The sequence below is a fragment of the Grus americana genome, chromosome 5 (assembly GCF_028858705.1).
Source record: "Grus americana isolate bGruAme1 chromosome 5, bGruAme1.mat, whole genome shotgun sequence".
In the NCBI taxonomy this organism is placed as follows: domain Eukaryota; kingdom Metazoa; phylum Chordata; class Aves; order Gruiformes; family Gruidae; genus Grus; species Grus americana.
In genome coordinates this window covers 21,443,678-21,460,591 of record NC_072856.1, presented here as the reverse complement: position 1 = coordinate 21,460,591, position 16,914 = coordinate 21,443,678, and the positions used below count along the sequence as shown (strand labels likewise).

Genomic DNA, 16,914 nt, shown 5'->3' with positions numbered 1-16,914 from the left:
AAATTTGGGCTCTCTTAAGATTCCCCACAGATTGTACCATGAGTTGTCTAGCACTTGAATGCAGATGATTTAAAAGTACCTTTCCTCAGACTCATCTAGTGTGTTCTTTTCCTCACTGCTTAATCAGACTATACTACTAGTGCTTGCTTTTCAGACACAGAAATACAGATTTAGTTGTTTTAATATTGGCCTCCAGTGTGGAAACTGGTGGTGCTATATATGCAAATGAATAACAAATCCAGGTATTTAACTGTTTCATGCAGGAATCTTTGTGCTAAAATAACATGGGGGGGGGCATTTTATTCCACACTATTACTTTGTTAAAATAAATAAGCTGTGGCTAACTGGTAGTGAATGGAGTAGGCATTTGATGTTAATTACTGCATTAGTGGTTTGGGACTTCAGCTTTGTTTTCACATAATTAATTGTAATTCTAGATACTCTCCAGCATGTGAAAGACAGCAAACACATTGTTGTGTATCATAAGGGCCGTTACTTCAAAGTGTGGCTGTACCATGATGGTAGACTGTTGAAACCCCGAGAAATCGAACAACAGATGCAAAGAATTCTTGATGATGATTCAGAGCCTCAGGCTGGTGAACAGAAACTAGCAGCTCTTACTGCAGGAGATAGGTATGGTGGTTATTACTTTTAAAATTAATTTTAATATTTAGAAATAGCTGTATAACATATTAATTGAATATTGGCTTTGGAATTTTAAATAGGCCGCAGTCAGTTGATTATATCTTGATCACTGATTTTGTATATTGCTAATGTGTAACAGCTCTTGAGTCATTTGTAACTACAAGGAGTTAAAAGTAATTTTGCAGTGGCAAACCTGTATACAGATTACCTATACTTAGCTGGAGAAGTTTGGTTTAATTGTTATCATAAGAGTGGTCATTGGAAGTTTTACAGTATTACACATATTGAACTACTTGAGTATTCTATCTACTCTGGGCTTCACTGGCATTTTAAAGAATATCTTAATTTTTAAGATTTAGAATGTGAATTCAGTAACTGTTACTCCATATTCATGACTTGAACCTACAAAATAAAGCAGTATGTACTTGGTTCTAGGTGCAAGATCATTGAATTCAAGTAAATTGTGGCAAACAGTTCAATCTGCCTAGTTGTTTCTGGACAAGGGAGAGAAAGAGCTGTGGATTTTAATATACTTTCTTAACAGGAGTCCTTCCTTTTTCTCACTTTCTGCTTCAAAACAAACTGAAATACTTTTTTCATTGGAAAAACCACATAAATTTATAAATAAAAGTAGCCCAACAATACAGAAATTACATTGTTCAGAACTTCTTTAACTTCAGATCTGTTTCAGGCATTTACCATGGAATGCTTCATTGACAATTGTCCAGACTCTTAGATTTAGGTGTTACAATGATGGATATTAATCTGTTGATTGTTTTCATTATTATTACTATTTTCTTCTATATAATAGATATTTTCTTTTGTGCAGTTATAAACATAGGTGATCTGTATGTATTGCATGCCACAGAAATGTTGAATTTCTGAGGATTAAGCTTTGCACATGTGTGATGATATGTTCAATTGATTCCTAGGATTACACTGTACATTTATTTTCAGAATTTTTCACTGCTGATATAGTTTAAATGCAAGAAAAGTAGTTGTTTCAAATTTGATAGAAGTAGGGCCAATGTCTCATACTGATCTTAAGGGTGATAAAACATTGAGAAATTCATGTAATCTGGTTATAAACCAAATTCTTTTTGCAGAGTACCATGGGCTAAAGCTCGACAGGCTTATTTTAGCCGTGGAAAGAACAAACAGTCCTTAGATGCTGTTGAAAAAGCAGCATTTTTTGTGACGTTGGATGACGTTGAGCAAGGGTACAGGAAAGAAGATCCAGTGAGGTCACTGGATGCATACGCAAAATCCTTAATACATGGCAGATGTTATGACAGGTACAGTGTTGACTGTGGAAAACACCTTCTCTTTTTTAGAATTTCACTAATTTACATGGCTAATACATATAAATTAGTGATGTATAAGATGATAAATTTCATAGAATCACAGAATGGTTTGCATTGGAAGGGACCTTCAATGATCATCTAGGCCAATCCACTTGCCCTGGGCAGGGACATCTTTCACTAGATCAGGTTGCTCAAAGCCTCATCCAACCTGACTTTGAACACTTCCAATGATGGGGCATCCACAACTTCTCTGGGCACCATGTTCCAGTATCTCACCACCCTCATAAAAAAAAAAAAAAAAGTCCCCCTTATAGCAAGTCTAAATCTACCCTCTTTCAGTTTATAACCGTTGCCCCTTGCCCTGTTGCTGCAGGCCCTGGTAAAATCTTTCTCAATCTTTCTTATAAGCCTCCCTTATATATTGAAAGGCAGCAATAAGGTGTCCCAGAACTTTCTCTTCTCCAGACTGAACAGCCCACACTCTCAGCCTTTCTTCATGGGAGAGATGTTCCTGCCCTCTGACCATTTTCATGGCTGTCCCCTGGACCTGCTGTAACAGGTCCATGTCTGTCTTGTACTGGCAACCCCAGAGCTGTGTGCAGTACTCCAGGTTTGGGGGGGGGTGGGGTGGGGGGTGTGTGTCTCATAAGAGCAGAGTAGAGGGGGACAATCACCTCCCCTCAACCTGCTGGCCACACCGCTTCTTATGCAGCCCAGGATATGATTTGGTTTCTGGACTGCAAGCACACATTGCTGGCTCATGTCCAATTCTTCATCCACCAGTACCTCAAGTCTTTCTCTGCAGGGCTGCTCTCAATCCATTCATCCCTCAGCCGGTATTAATACTGGGCATTGCCCTGACCCAGGAGCAGGACCTTGCACTTGGCCTTGTTGAACTTCATGGTGTTCACGTGGTTGAACTTCATGAGGTCCAAATTTATGTCTATTTATTTAAATAAACTATTATTTAAAAAAAAAAAAAAAGCCAAGAACTAGTGTATGTAAATGTGAATTTTTGAGGGAGATAAAGTTACGGTATAAAAATGCTGTTGAAATGTACAAAACCGTAAGGAAATCCTAATTTCTTTTCTAGGTGGTTTGATAAAACATTCACGCTTATAGTATTCAAAAATGGCAGAATGGGTCTGAATGCAGAGCACTCTTGGGCAGATGCTCCTATTGTTGGACACCTGTGGGAGGTAGGTGTTTAATACAAAAAGTTAATGCAGAAGATAATGGGATATGGTCCATGCAACAGTCCTGAAGATAAGCAGTTACTTTCAGTCCTTTGCATTCATGTTGCTGATGAGTGTCTATGGGCCTGTATATACAGTGATGGTAGAATTTAAAAAAAACAAAACAACAAAAGCCAAACCAAAAACCCACCACACCTTGCTTAAAAGAAAAGGTTGCTGTCCTTTAAATTAAAAGTCTTTATGGCTTTTAAATAAGCATAGACAACTTCATAGAAAAGTGATACAGCTGCCCATTTAACTTATTTATAATATTCTAAATCAATAAATTGTTTCCTCTTTGATATGGCATTGTTATTTTTCATATATACATGCTCTTGAAGCAGTTGTGCTTTCTTGTGCTATAAAAATCCCACACTTTCAAAATTTAAAGAAGTGGTACAGAGTTTAACTGTTCTTCTAAGGCATTGTTTGATCAGCTGCACATTGATATGCTGTTTAAATTATCTCCTGTATTTATTTGCAATGAAGGGAATAAATGCACTTTTTGTCAGGTTTGTTCATCATGTCAGGTTTGTTAGTTTATTACTTAAAATCCTATTTGATTTTTTTCTTTTTAAAGCTTAAACCTGTGAACAGTTACGTGACTCAATCACTCAAAACTGGTTCATCAACATTAGTTAATTCTGATTTCATTATGTATTTGTGCAAATGGGTCTCAGGTCTGACTGGTGCCCCAAGTAATTTCTTAATTTTTTTATATGAGCATTTCCATGTGTGTAAGAACAAAAAAATTCTCATTGCATTCTCTAACCAGGGAAGTAAGAAGGCCAAACTGATTTGAGATTGACTTGATAGTGCCGTTTAGACTAGCTCAATGGAAAAGAGTTACTTTTTCTTTTAATGATTGATGTTATATGCTTTAGTTCATATCCCTGTATTTACTATTAGCTGGTTCATTTCCTGCTAAGAATTAAGATGACTAAAATAAATGAAGTAGGATTTAATTTCCTAAAGTTATCTGTTGTTAGCTCTTCATAGACTGTCTATTTTTAGAATAGAATGGATTAAGCTTTATTTCATAGTTGGCATGTTCTGACCACTATGTAAGAAAATTAAAGTATTAGAAATATATATGTAGAACATGCAGTAGATTTTTGTCAAGCTTTTCCTTTCTGTATTTAGTAGCTTCAAATCTATTGATAATTCTGTATTTTTTTAATTTATTTTTTGGTTTTGTTACATTGAGGAGGATGTTTGACATCTTGAGACAGATCCCTTTTTGTCTGTTGTTCAAGTTGTATTGTTCATCTTGGAAACATTCTATTTCCCCACCCAAGAGCTCTAGTGCATATATAAAATAAACTGCAATTTTTAGTGGGATGCAAATCTTAAAAATTATTAAATTCTTGCAGGGATATGCACTTACTCTGAAATAAACTGTTTCTTGACGAGCAAATTTTGACAGACAACAAACTTGCAGAATTTCTCTAGAATATAAATTGATCAAAGGTTGTGAAATCTAAGACTCTAAGACTGACTTTTTTTTACTAGTAGTAAGTTTGAGGTGGATTTTTAATTGAAACATTTCTATTAATTCAGTAGCATCTAATAAAATGCACCAGTGTAATTGAATAGGTGTTTGTGCACATCTGATATTCTTCCCACTCAGAACACAAGGAAAAATGCCTTGAAGTAAGTTGTAAAACAGAGGGCTTCACTTACAGCTGTTTTCAGTATTTGGAAATGGATTGTATATTGTATTTCACTACGTACTGAAAATAAGTTTTATTGATTTCACAATGAAATCCTAATTCCACAGCAATATGTAATGTGTTGCAATTCTGAAGAAGTGTCGTTCTTTGCAGAATGTAATGGCAACTGAGTATCTTGAACTGGGCTATTCAGAAGATGGGCATTGCAAAGGAGATACCAATAAAAATATTCCTATTCCTACCAAACTGCAGTGGGAAATTCCAGAAGCAGTAAGTACAGAACAGCTAGTGGTTTGAGGAAGAAGCTCCTCTTTTGCCTGAGCTGTCAAATCATTTAAGTAATTACTGATAAATCCTATAAATTACTGAAAACCCTATAAACCCTATATACTCAAAACCCTATAAACCCTAAAAAAAAAAAATTACTATAAACCCTATAAACTTCAAATAAGTCCTATAAGATGTGAATTTCATGTATGGACATTACTCAGTATATTTAAAAAGATAGATTTTTAACATCACTCTAAAAATTACGGCCAGGAAATGCAAAGTTTTTACTAGAAACTTTCTTGGTTGGCAACATGCAAAAATAAGTGACTGTCTAATAATGTTTGATCTTTTTTTTTTTTTATTTTTTTGCCTGAGTTCAAGACAAACTGCCAATCACCTATTTGGATTTTAATTTTGAATTAAAAAAGTAATGGTGATATGTTTGTTTAAGCACGTATGGCAGATTGGAAGCCGCACAACTATTGCCATTCTAGCTCTGTGGGTCATTCTTGTACTAGTGATCTGAACAGTCTTAACGCTGGTGTTTTTTTAAAGTGTATTTTTTTTACTCCAGATGTGCATTGGCTTAAAACTTATTTTTTGTTAACTTTTTGAATTTTAACTTTCTGGCAAAGATAGCTGCTCCTCTTTCTCTAAAGGGAGATTATTTATATAATTATGTTCCTGGCATGCATAAAGGCAGCATTTTTTTATTTATCAGTTAAAAATACTTGCACTTTTTCAACAGTTCTCTCAAATGCAATCAAATGTATGCATATGCACATATGTGTATATAGGTACTTTATTTATTTTAGTGTCAAGAAGTGATTGAGAGGTCTTTGAGCACTGCTACAGCTCTGGCAGATGATGTGGACTTCTATTCATTTTTCTTTGATACTTTTGGGAAAGGACTAATAAAGAAAGCAAAAACCAGCCCTGATGCCTTCGTGCAACTTGCCCTGCAGCTTGCTCACTATCGGGTAAGAACAGACTGTTTCCGGCTTCTAGAATCACATTAAATTGGGTACAGCATCTTTGATTAAAACACACGACTGTGTAAAGTACTTTAGAGTAATCTTGCACTGGTTGTGCAAGGTTATTAAAGACATTCAATGGAAATTGTTACAAACCCTAAACAGATTACTGGCTGGAAATTAATTTTCCAAAGGTTGACATATTGATGCTCGTGCAAACTTTGCTCTTCTGCTTAGTTGGTCTATCCCTAGCCATTTTGAACTTGAAAGAAGTAGATATGAAACTTCTAGTATCAGTGTTTATAATCCAAGCAACGTTATAATCCAAACGACAATAAATTTAGTCTTTTAGTTTGGAGTCAACCTTCATTCAGTAGTCATGGACGCTCCCTAACAGGATTAACAGAAATGCCTGCTGGTGTCATCTTCTGTTAGTTAACCTTTTCTATAATGTGCTTTCAGAAAACACCTGTGTAGCAACATGCATGTTTTTCATTTTGCTTTCTAGTTGTCACTGTTGAGAAACTGTTCTAACATTTTTATTTTTTTAAGTAATTCCAAATTTTTTTTTCAAAGCATCCAGATTTCCTGCCTGCTATCACCACTTAGTCTTTTTTTTACCATTGGTTAGGGTAGCTATGTGGCAAATAGTTTGATTACCCACTCACCTGTTTTATTTTGAACACCCATCCTCTTAATCTAAAACTGAACAGACTTTCACAATCTGTTCTGATGTCTGTTTTAGATGGGTAGAGTTACTAGCATGTTAGATAAACTTCTATCATTTGGCAACTTTTAATCTGTAGATTGTGCACATCTATAGGAAATATGGAAGCCACACTTCCTGGACTTTGCAGGCAGTTTTCAGTTCTCACTTTCTTGAAAATCCCTACACTGGCATGCTTCTCCATGCTATTAAACTTTTAACTTAAACTACTTTAAAGGATGTTACAGTTTTCTCCATTACTTACCACAGGTGTGTTAATTAGGAAGCTACTTAACTTCCAAATAGGTTTTTGATAGCCTTTAAATCTGCTTCTGTTATAAAGTGAAGAAGACTGAATATAAAATGCCGAGATAGTCCTTGCTAGTTTGATTTTTCTGTTAGTGTTTATCAAATACTACTACTAATCTTATTTTTATTATCCTTTATTATTTTATTAGCCTTTATTATCTTTAGGTAAGACTGCTAATGGTGGGCTGCGGAAAACTTGAGTTTAATTTGTGGAGTGATTGACATCCTGTGTGCTTACCTTGAACTTTTGATTAAGAAAGAGGGGCTAAATCTGGCTAAAACCTTTAAGTTCTTATGTTTCCCTTTTCAAGGACATGGGAAAATTTTCTTTAACATACGAAGCCTCTATGACACGCTTGTTCAGAGAAGGCAGGACCGAAACTGTTCGTTCGTGCACTATTGAATCATGTAATTTTGTTCAAACCATGGAAGACCCAACTGAAAGTGTAAGTTCATGTCTTGTTGCCTTATACAATCCATAAGGCATGTGTGTTATCATTAGGTATCCATATCCAAATAGTTTTTAAACACATAGTGGTGCCTTTTTTTTTTTAGGAAGGAAGTGCAGCAAAAAGTAATTGTCCACATTTTCTGTCAACATGGCAGAAATTCAAGGCTATTCCAAAATAAAATGGCAGTAATTTAGCCAAATATGTCTGTCGTGTCATGTTCTGATCAGCAAACAAAGGAAGCCTGGTCTAGAGGAAAACTTATTGGTTTGGAAAACTTTTACAATACTGGTTAAAATCTTTGCTGTCAAAATGGAAGAGTGGAGGACAGTCATCTTGAGGGCTGTCTGTTCTTTAATCCACTGCTAGTACAGTTTTCACAGATACAGCTGATGAAATCAATCTTTTTAGTAGGCTTTGGTAAGCTGAAGGGGATTTCCAGTTCTTCAGATTCAATAAAAATTTGACCTGAAAAAGAGGATTTTGTTAAATAGAAATATACTCAAGGTATTGCATCCAGGCCTAAGTAACAGCTGCATGGGTAGACATTCTAATGAAAAAGATCTAGGATGATAACAATCAGTAACTGAAAACTGACATAGCACATCCAGTGCTATGCCATTGGGGAAAAAAAAAAAAAAGAGCCCTCACTTTAGTTAGTCTTGCCCTTTATTTTTAGTAGTCTCTTGTCTCTACACTTTTTTTCTATTACAGCATTAACTGGGGTGGTATGTCCTGTTTTGGATACCACACTTGAGGTATGTATGGATTGGAGAATGTCTAAAGGAGAGCAAGAAGGATGGTTAGAAACCTCTGAAAAGGATCTGTGAGGAGAGTTTGAACCTAATTATTCCTGCCTAGTCTAAAGGAGAGAGAACACTGTGGAAGATGTAGGGAGCCAGGTTGCGCTCAAGAGGATAAAAAGTCTGATGCAGAGATGATGGGAACAATCTCTTCTCTGACCCAAGAAGTAATTGACTTAAATTTCTGCTAGTCAAGATAATGAGTGAGGAGGGAAATGGTGAGAAGCCTGAAAAAGATTACTGGTGGAGGTTGTGTTTTCACTTTGAGAATCTTTAAAAGGAAGTTACATAAAGGTCCTTCAGGAAAGTTTCAGATGATCAGTTCTTAGGGCAGAGAACTCTAAACAGATGAGATTCTTTCTAGCCCCATGATTCTGTGAATAAATGTTACTGCAAGAAAACAGATGCACAGAGAAACTTTTTTCTCCCTCCTGTTTCTGGAAGTTCTACATAGGTAAAATCCTGCTGGATTTCTCAATATGTTGTACTAGGAGGTGAGATCAGACCAGTGCAAGTCTGGAAATCCAGCCACATCAACATGTCATACATAACTGTGTGGCACAGCTGCTGTACAACTACCCTGTGTATAGAAAGTAATTTTGACATAATCCTAATCTCAGAAATAACTGCCTTTACATCTCTGCAGTTAGCATCTGCCTTTTTGTTAAAGGTAGCCCCATACATGGCAAGATCATATATATATAGCAGACTTCATTCTGCTCACTTTTTTTTAGTTATTACAAACATGATTCTTTTTCAGACTTGTTGATCCATTACTGCCCTTCTTCTGGAATGATCAGCCACAGAGCAGAGGAACCCTGCCTTCATAATGCATTTTTTAGTTTTTATGTGTTATGAATATTCTGCTATATGGATTTATATATTATTTTTAAAATAGTTGTCTGCCTTTACCGCTTGCTTCGACTTTTCTCTGTTTTTTTCCTTAGAATTTTTCCTGAGCACTTGTATCCTCCGTGGACTATCCACAAAGCTTTACTCTTGAGTGTCAATGGTAGGCATGCTTAGCATGAGAACAAGTGATTTATTAGTTTCTCATGCTGTAGGCAAATAGGCTGCTCACTGTGTCCCAAATAAGTGATGTAAAACACAGTGATGCTAGAGATAAGAAGTGACAGGTTGCCATATACTCAGTGTGGTGCATTCTGCATTATAAAATCTTAACAGAATGGCTATCTAAGTGTTTTGAACAGTCACTTTCTTTCAGCCCTTGCAACGTTCACACAGTGTTCATAGAATCACAGATTATCTCAAGTTGGAAGGGACACATAAGAATCATCAAGTCCAATTCCCTGCTCCTCACAAGACTACCTACAATGAAACCATATGACTAAGAGCGTTGTCCAGACGCTCCTTGAACTCTGACAGGTTTGGTGCCTACTTCCCTGAGGAGCCTGTTCCAGTGACCAACCACCCTCTCAGTGAAGAACCTTTTCCTAATGTCCAGTCTGAATTTCCCCTTACACAGCTTCATTCCATTTCCTTGTGTTCTATTGCTGTTCACCAGAGAGAGGAGAATCAGCACCTCCCCTTGAGGAAGTTGTAGACTGTGATGAGGTCACCCCTCAGCCTTCTGTTCTCTAAGCTGAACAAACAGAGCTGCTCCTCATAAGTCTTGCCCTCTGCAGGGCTGTTCTCCAGCCTCTCATCCCCCAGTTTGTACATATAACCAGGATTACACCGTCCAAGGTGCAGAATCCGGCACATGTTCTTGTTAAATTTCAGATGGTTGGTGATTGCCTAGCTCTCTAGTCTATCCAGTTCTCTCTGTTAAGGCCTCTCTACCCTCAAGGGAGTCCACAGCTCCTCCTAATTTAGTATCATTGGCAAACTTACTTAATGTACATTTAACTCCTACATCCAGATCCTTTAAAGATCACTGGTCCTAAAAGTGAGCCCTAGGGAGCCCCACTAGTGAACTGGCTGCCTGCCTGATGTAACTCCATTTATTATAACTCTTTGACCATGAGTCATCAGCCCAATGTATTATGGTCTTGTCTAGCTGTATGCTGGACATTTTGCCCAGAAGGATACTGTGAGAGACAGTTATCAAAAGCTTTGCTAAAATCCAAAGAAACCCACATCTACTGGCTTCCCTTGGTCAACTAAATGGGTGACTTTGTCATAAAAGGAAATAAAGTTAGTTAAACAGGACTTTTCCCTTATGAACCCATGTTGGCTGTGACCAATGACTGCATTGTCGCAATTGTTTTTCATTAACTCCCAGAATAACTTCCTCCATGATTTTACCAAGCACTAAATTGAGACTGACAGGCCTGTAATTACCAGGGTCTTCCTTCTTACTCTTCCTGAAAATCAGGATGTTTTCCAGCTTCCATGCAACTGGGACCTCTCCAGATTCCCAAGACCATTGAAAAATGGAGAGAGGTCCCATGATAATATCAGCCTGCTTTTTTAGTACCTTGGAATGAATCCCACTGGGCCCCACAGACTCATGTGCCTCCAGCTCTACCCACAAGTCTTGAACAAGTTCAGAGTCAACTGGGAGTTTTATCATCCCCCATGGTCACAGTCTTCCAGCACAGACCTCTGGGGGTCCCAGGGCCATTCATCAGTGTCAAAGACAGAAGTGAAGAAGATATTAAATGTCTCTTTGTCCACATCCCGATTTGTGAGGAGCCTTTTTTTTTTTTTTTTCCCTTTACAGTACTGGCCAGCTTGAACTCTAATGAAGCTTTGGCCACACAAATTTTCTTCCCACAGTAGCAAACAGCATCTCAGTAGTCCGCCTGTGTTGCCTGTTCTTGTTTCCAATGTCCATACACTTTTATTCCTAAGTTCTTGTGCTCCTTTTGGCTGGGATGGAGTTAATTTTCTTTGTAGTAGCTAGTATGAGGCTATGTTATGGATTTGTGCTGAAAACAGTGTTGATAATATAGAGATGTTTTTGTTATACAGAGATGTTTTTTGTTAGTGTTGAGCAGTGCTTACACAGGGTCAAGGCCTTTTCTGCTTCGCACACCACCCACCAGCAAGTAGGCTGGGGATGCACAAGAAGTTGGGAGGGGACAGCTGACCCCAACTGACCAAAGGGATATTCCATACCATATGACATCATACTTAGCACATAAAGCTGGGGGAAGAAGAAGGAAGGGTGGGATGTTCGGAGTGATGGTGTTTGTCTTCCCAAGTAACTGTCATGCATGATGGAGCCCTGCTTTCCTGGAGATGGCTGAACAACACCTGCCTGCCGATGGGAAGTGGTGAATGAATTCCTTGGTTTGCTTTGCTTGTGTGTATGGCTTTTGCTTTACCTATTAAACCTTCTTGATCTTGGCCCATGAGTTTTCTCACTTTCACTCTTCTGATTCTCTCCTCCATCCTGCCATGGGGGGAGTGAGCAAGCAGCTGAGTGGTGCTTAGCTGCTGGCTGGGGTTAAACCGTGACAGTTCTAGAAGATCCCTGCTCAGACAGGCATTCTGCCCCACCCACTTGACTTATGACATTTTGGAATTGCCTGCTCCTGAGCTCTTAAGAAAAGGCTTTAAAAAAATGACCAGCGTTGATGGACCCCAATACCTTCAGTGTTGTTAGTTTGCCTTCTAAAATGGTTATTGCAGTTCCAGCTTTTCTTAAATTGTGTTGAGATTTGCTCTTCTATAACTTTTTAAAACCAGTGTCTCTAGTAACTAAATATAAAATAATGTAGTAAACTTGAGTTGTAATCATTTTTGATTCTGGGGTTAGATCATACTTAAAATACAAATTTGTTTTCATTATGCACTGTTTACAGCAGGTAATAGTTGGCACTTGCTAATACCTGAAATTGAATACATGAGGTTGAAAAGCCAGAGGATACTAGTATTTTGTGTTAGTTGCATGCGTTCTCTCTTGTACTTGACCCTTAAGTGCTCTAGAGCCATTGCTGTAACTTAATTTCTGCACCTCCATCCTCAACCCAGTTCACTTAACTGAGTTTTTTTTCTTCTTTTTTTTCATTGTTAGAATGAAAATAAGCTTAAGTTCTTTCGACTTGCTGCTGCCAAACATCAGCACTTATATCGTCTTGCCATGACTGGTGCTGGCATTGACCGCCATCTGTTCTGCCTTTATGTTGTGTCAAAGTACCTTGCTGTAGATTCTCCTTTCCTTAAGGAAGTAAGTGACTTTAATGATAACTATTAATTACAGTAAATATCCTTTGTTTATGTAGGGTTTTGTGGTATCTGCGTACATACTTATAGGCCTCTGGCTTTCCTAGGAAAAAAGGTAAAAGTTTAGCTAGCATTGTTTAATGTCTGCTGGTGGATTATAGGTTAGTTTCATTTTGTTATACGTATGCACTTATTAATAGACCTATAGTAATGCTTTCTGTGAGCTTGTAGTATAATACATGTTATTAAGGACTGCAAGAAAGACAATATTAAAAAAAAAATTGGTTGCTGTGGTTTTTACATATTTTCAAGGCAGCACAACAGAAGCTGTGTGTTTTCTCTCAAGACAGTTCTTTTGGAACTGTGACAAAAATCACTTAAGTTACTGTGAGTTAAAGGAATTGTGTATTGTGGGGTTTTGTTTGTTTGGTTCTGGGGTTTTTTTTAATACCCAACATTAACGTCACTGTTTATTACCAAGACAAATACTTTATTACTTAAACTAGATTTTAAGGTTGGGTTTTATAAAAGTTGTTATATTGCACATGTTCATGTTTTCTGATTAATAAAAAATGTGTTTCAGCTTGCCTCCTAATTAAGCTACTCACATTTAGGAGGGCAAGCAGACAAATGTGAGTAGTGGATAAGTCAAGAATAAAACAACTTTCTACAGCTTCTGCAGACTTTCAAGATACATGTGTATTGTTAGAGATTTTACAAGCTTTTAACTTGATGAAGTATCTTACCAGGATTTGAATATGGCCATTAACGATCTTGTTGTTACAAGACCCATAGTGCAGAATTTATCAGGCTATAGACCAGATTAATCTGTTTTGAAATAGCATTTCTATGGAAAGAACTTTTATTCTCTGTTTCTTTTAACCTTCTTAATTGTTCATTCCATTTAAATAGGAACTGGAGTTATCCTTAATATTGCTTTATTAAGTGCTTTCTAACTTATCTTGACTAGTTTTTCAGAAAGTTTCATGTTCTTAAACAGTGTGTTATACTTTGCATTTCTTTGATATCTAATAAAGGTTTTGTCAGAGCCTTGGAGGCTGTCAACAAGTCAGACACCACAGCAACACATTGATCTGAAGAAGAACCCTGAGATGTTATCTAGTGGTGGAGGATTTGGACCGGTATGTGTGTTAAATACAAGTATCCCTTTAAAAACAATTTTATTTTAAATATGACAATCTAAAAATTTCAGATCTGTAATACCTTAATGTTGCCCATCAAAGGTGCAACATATGCTTTTAAATACATGTGTTTAATGCTTCCCCTTGATGTGGATGTGCTCAGAAAAATCTGCATCACTTTTTTCTCATACCCTGCTACAAGAATGAATTATTCTAAAGGAAATAGGCAGTTATCAAATGTAGTATGGGGCTCCATGGCCGAGAGATCTGATAAAGTGGGGGCTTTTATCGTATTACCTATGCCCAGAGCTTCTGTACATCAGGCTATTATTACAGTGACAAATGCCTTATTACTTTAATTGGATTTTAAGGTTGGAATTTATAAAAGCAATTATGGGTGACTTGTTTATATATATTTCCTGATTAATTAAAAAAAAAGTGTTCATGCTTTCTTCCAAATTAAGCTACACACGTTGTTCTGCTTGCCCTCCTAAGTGTGAATAGTGGCTAACTCAAGAATAAAATTACTTTCTACAGCTTCTGTAGACTTTCAAGAAACTAGTGTATTGTTAGAGATTTTACAAACTTCTGACATGCTGTAGTATTTTACCAGGATTTGAACATGGCCATTGATGATAATATTGTTGTTAATAAGATCTATTAAGCAGATTTTATGGGGCTATAGACTAATCTGGTTTTAGAAAGCATTTCTATTGAAAGAAGAATGATGGGAATCACAGGACTGTTCTTTGCCACACAGAAATTGGGATAAGAGCAGTACATTTTGGCTGGTTTGTCAAGCTGGAAGTTGTTTTTTGTGGGTTGGTTTTTTATTTATTTATTCATGTTTCTGATACAGCTTTCAGTAGCTCTTGAAGCTGGAATGAGTTTAAATTGCAGTATCAAGGAAGCCTATCTATTGCAATGCTGCTCATTCATGAGAAACTGACCTGCTCAGCATATAAAGTCAGTATTTAGAATCCCCAAAAAGGTGTGGTCTGGCAATGAAATAGGTTTTTGGCTGCAGGAATATCTAACACTTTTTTCCTTTTGTTTTTGCTAATGCTACATTAACTGCTCCTTTCTTAATATTTCTTCATCCCTTTAATTTCTTTCATTCAGTTGTCTGCCTTTCCAAATAACCCTGCTTGCATTTCCCTTCAACTTTTTTTGTATCCTTATAAAAACTGTGCTTTGGTTTGCTGAAGTAGCCCAGAGATCAGTACATCAGACTTTCTATGTGTTGTTTGTTGGGGTTTTTAAAGTATTCTGTAGAATATAGCCCTGTTGTACTAATGACAAGAAGATTTATCAGGCTGCTTAGCAGCAAAGAGCTTGAAGGTTGTGATCCTTTGAGTTAGCAATGAGAGGAAGGAGGGTGGCAGCAGGATAGTCTATGTTTATAGAATAATCATAGAATGGTTTGGGTTGGCAGGGACCTTAAAGATGATCTAGTTCCAACCTCCTTGCCATGGGCAGGGACACCTTCCACTAGACCAGGTTGCCCAAAGCCCTGTCCAACCTGGCTTTGAACACTTCCAGGGATGGGGCTTCCACAACTTCTCTGGGCAACCTGCTCCAGTGCCTCACCACCCTTGTAGTGAAGAATTTCTTCCTAATACCTAATATAAATCTACCCTCCTTCAGCTTAAACCCATTACCCCTTGTCCTATCACTACATGCCTTTGTAAACAGTCCCTCTCCAGATTTCTTGTAGGTCCCCTTTAGGTACTAGAAGGCTGCTCTAAGGTCTCTCTGAAGCCTGCTGTTCTCCAGACTGAAAAACCCCAACTCTCTCAACCTGTCTTCATAGCAGAGGTGCTCCAGCCCTCTGATCATCTTTGTGGCCCTCCTCTGGACTTGCTCTAACAGCTCGATGTCTTGTACTGAGGACCCCAGAGCTGGATGTGGTACTCCAGGTGGGGTCTCACAAGAGCGGAGTAGTGAGGGAGAATCACCTCCCTTGACCTGCTGGTCACGATGGTTTTGATGCAGCCCAGGATACAGTTGGCTTTCTGGGCTGCAAGCTTACATTGCTGGGTCATGTTGAGCTTTTCATCCACCAACACCCCCAAGCCCTTCTCCTCAGGGCTGCTCTCAATCCATTCTCTGCCCAGCCAGTATTGGTGCTTGGGATTGCCCCAACCCGTGTACAGGACCTTGCACTTGGCCTTGTTGAACTTCATAAGGCTTGCACGGGCCCACCTCCCCAGCCTGTCAAGGTCCCTCTGGAGAGCATCCCTTCCCTCCAGCGTGTTGACCACACGGCACAGCTTGGTGTCATCAGCAAACTTGCTGAGGGTGTGCTCAATCCCACTGTCCATGTTGTGGACAAAGATGTTAAACAGCGCTGGTCCCAGTACTGACCCCTTAGGAATGCCACTCATCACTGATCTCCACTTGGACATCGAGCCATTAACTGCAGCTCTTTGAGTGTGACCATCCAACCAGTTACTTATCCACCCAGTGGTCCATCTATGAAATCCACATATCTCCAATTTAGAGACAGGATATCACATGGGACAGTGTCAAATGCTTTGCACAAGTCCAGGTAGATGACATCAGTTGCACTTCCTTAATCCACCAACGCTGTAAACCCATCATAGAAGGCCACCAAATTTGTCAGACACAATCTGCCCTTAGTTTAAGCCATGTTGTCTGTCACCAGTCACCTCCTTATTTTCCATGTGCCTTAGCATAGTTTCTAGGAGGATCTGGTCCATGATCTTGCACAGAGGTAAGACTGACTGGCCTGTAGTTCCCCAGATCTTCCTTTTTTCCCTTTTAAAAAATGGGGGTTATGTTTCCCCTTTTCTAGTCAGTAGGAACTTAAGCGGACTGCCACGACTTCTCAAATATGATGGATAGTGGCTTAGCAACTTCATCTGCCAGTTCCCTCAAGATCTGCGGATGCATCTCATCAGGTCCCATGGACTTGTGCACCTTTACTAGACATACTTTAACTGTCCCAATTTTCAGTCTGATATTACATTTAATGCTGATAATGTTGAAATCGGACCAGAGCTCTGCTCATGATACAGGTGTTCAGAGTCATATCTTTGCTGACTTTGCCTTTGGGCAAGTTTTCATAATACAAGGCTTGTCTACTCCATATTTATATACTGTATTTGTTTACATCTGCAGAGTGATCCCAGGAAACAGGATATTTAGGTATACAACTGAACTATTTTTCTACTTCAGCACTGAAGCGGTATAACTGCTTAGGACCAGACCTTCGTAGGAGAAGGTCTTTGAACAAGTATTCTATTT

General features: G+C 38.1%; 1 protein-coding gene across 12 annotated transcripts in view; it reads left to right on the top strand.

The window, feature by feature from the left end:
• The window catches only part of LOC129206825 (carnitine O-palmitoyltransferase 1, liver isoform-like), a 63,572-nt gene that overhangs the window by 25,911 nt on the left and 20,747 nt on the right, over positions 1-16,914 (top strand). For 9 of the 12 annotated variants that reach the window (XM_054826798.1, XM_054826789.1, XM_054826787.1 and 6 more), the window contains 8 exons: positions 438-633; positions 1,752-1,940; positions 3,043-3,148; positions 5,011-5,127; positions 5,943-6,107; positions 7,428-7,562; positions 12,354-12,506; positions 13,540-13,644. In XM_054826798.1, the coding sequence (XP_054682773.1) occupies positions 438-633; positions 1,752-1,940; positions 3,043-3,148; positions 5,011-5,127; positions 5,943-6,107; positions 7,428-7,562; positions 12,354-12,506; positions 13,540-13,644 (1,166 nt within the window). Of the gene's footprint in view, positions 1-437; positions 634-1,751; positions 1,941-3,042; positions 3,149-5,010; positions 5,128-5,942; positions 6,108-7,427; positions 7,563-8,279; positions 11,640-12,353; positions 12,507-13,539; positions 13,645-14,503; positions 14,611-16,914 lie in introns of those variants that run through there. The other 3 variants (XM_054826794.1, XR_008577288.1, XR_008577289.1) reach the window with 3 other exon arrangements.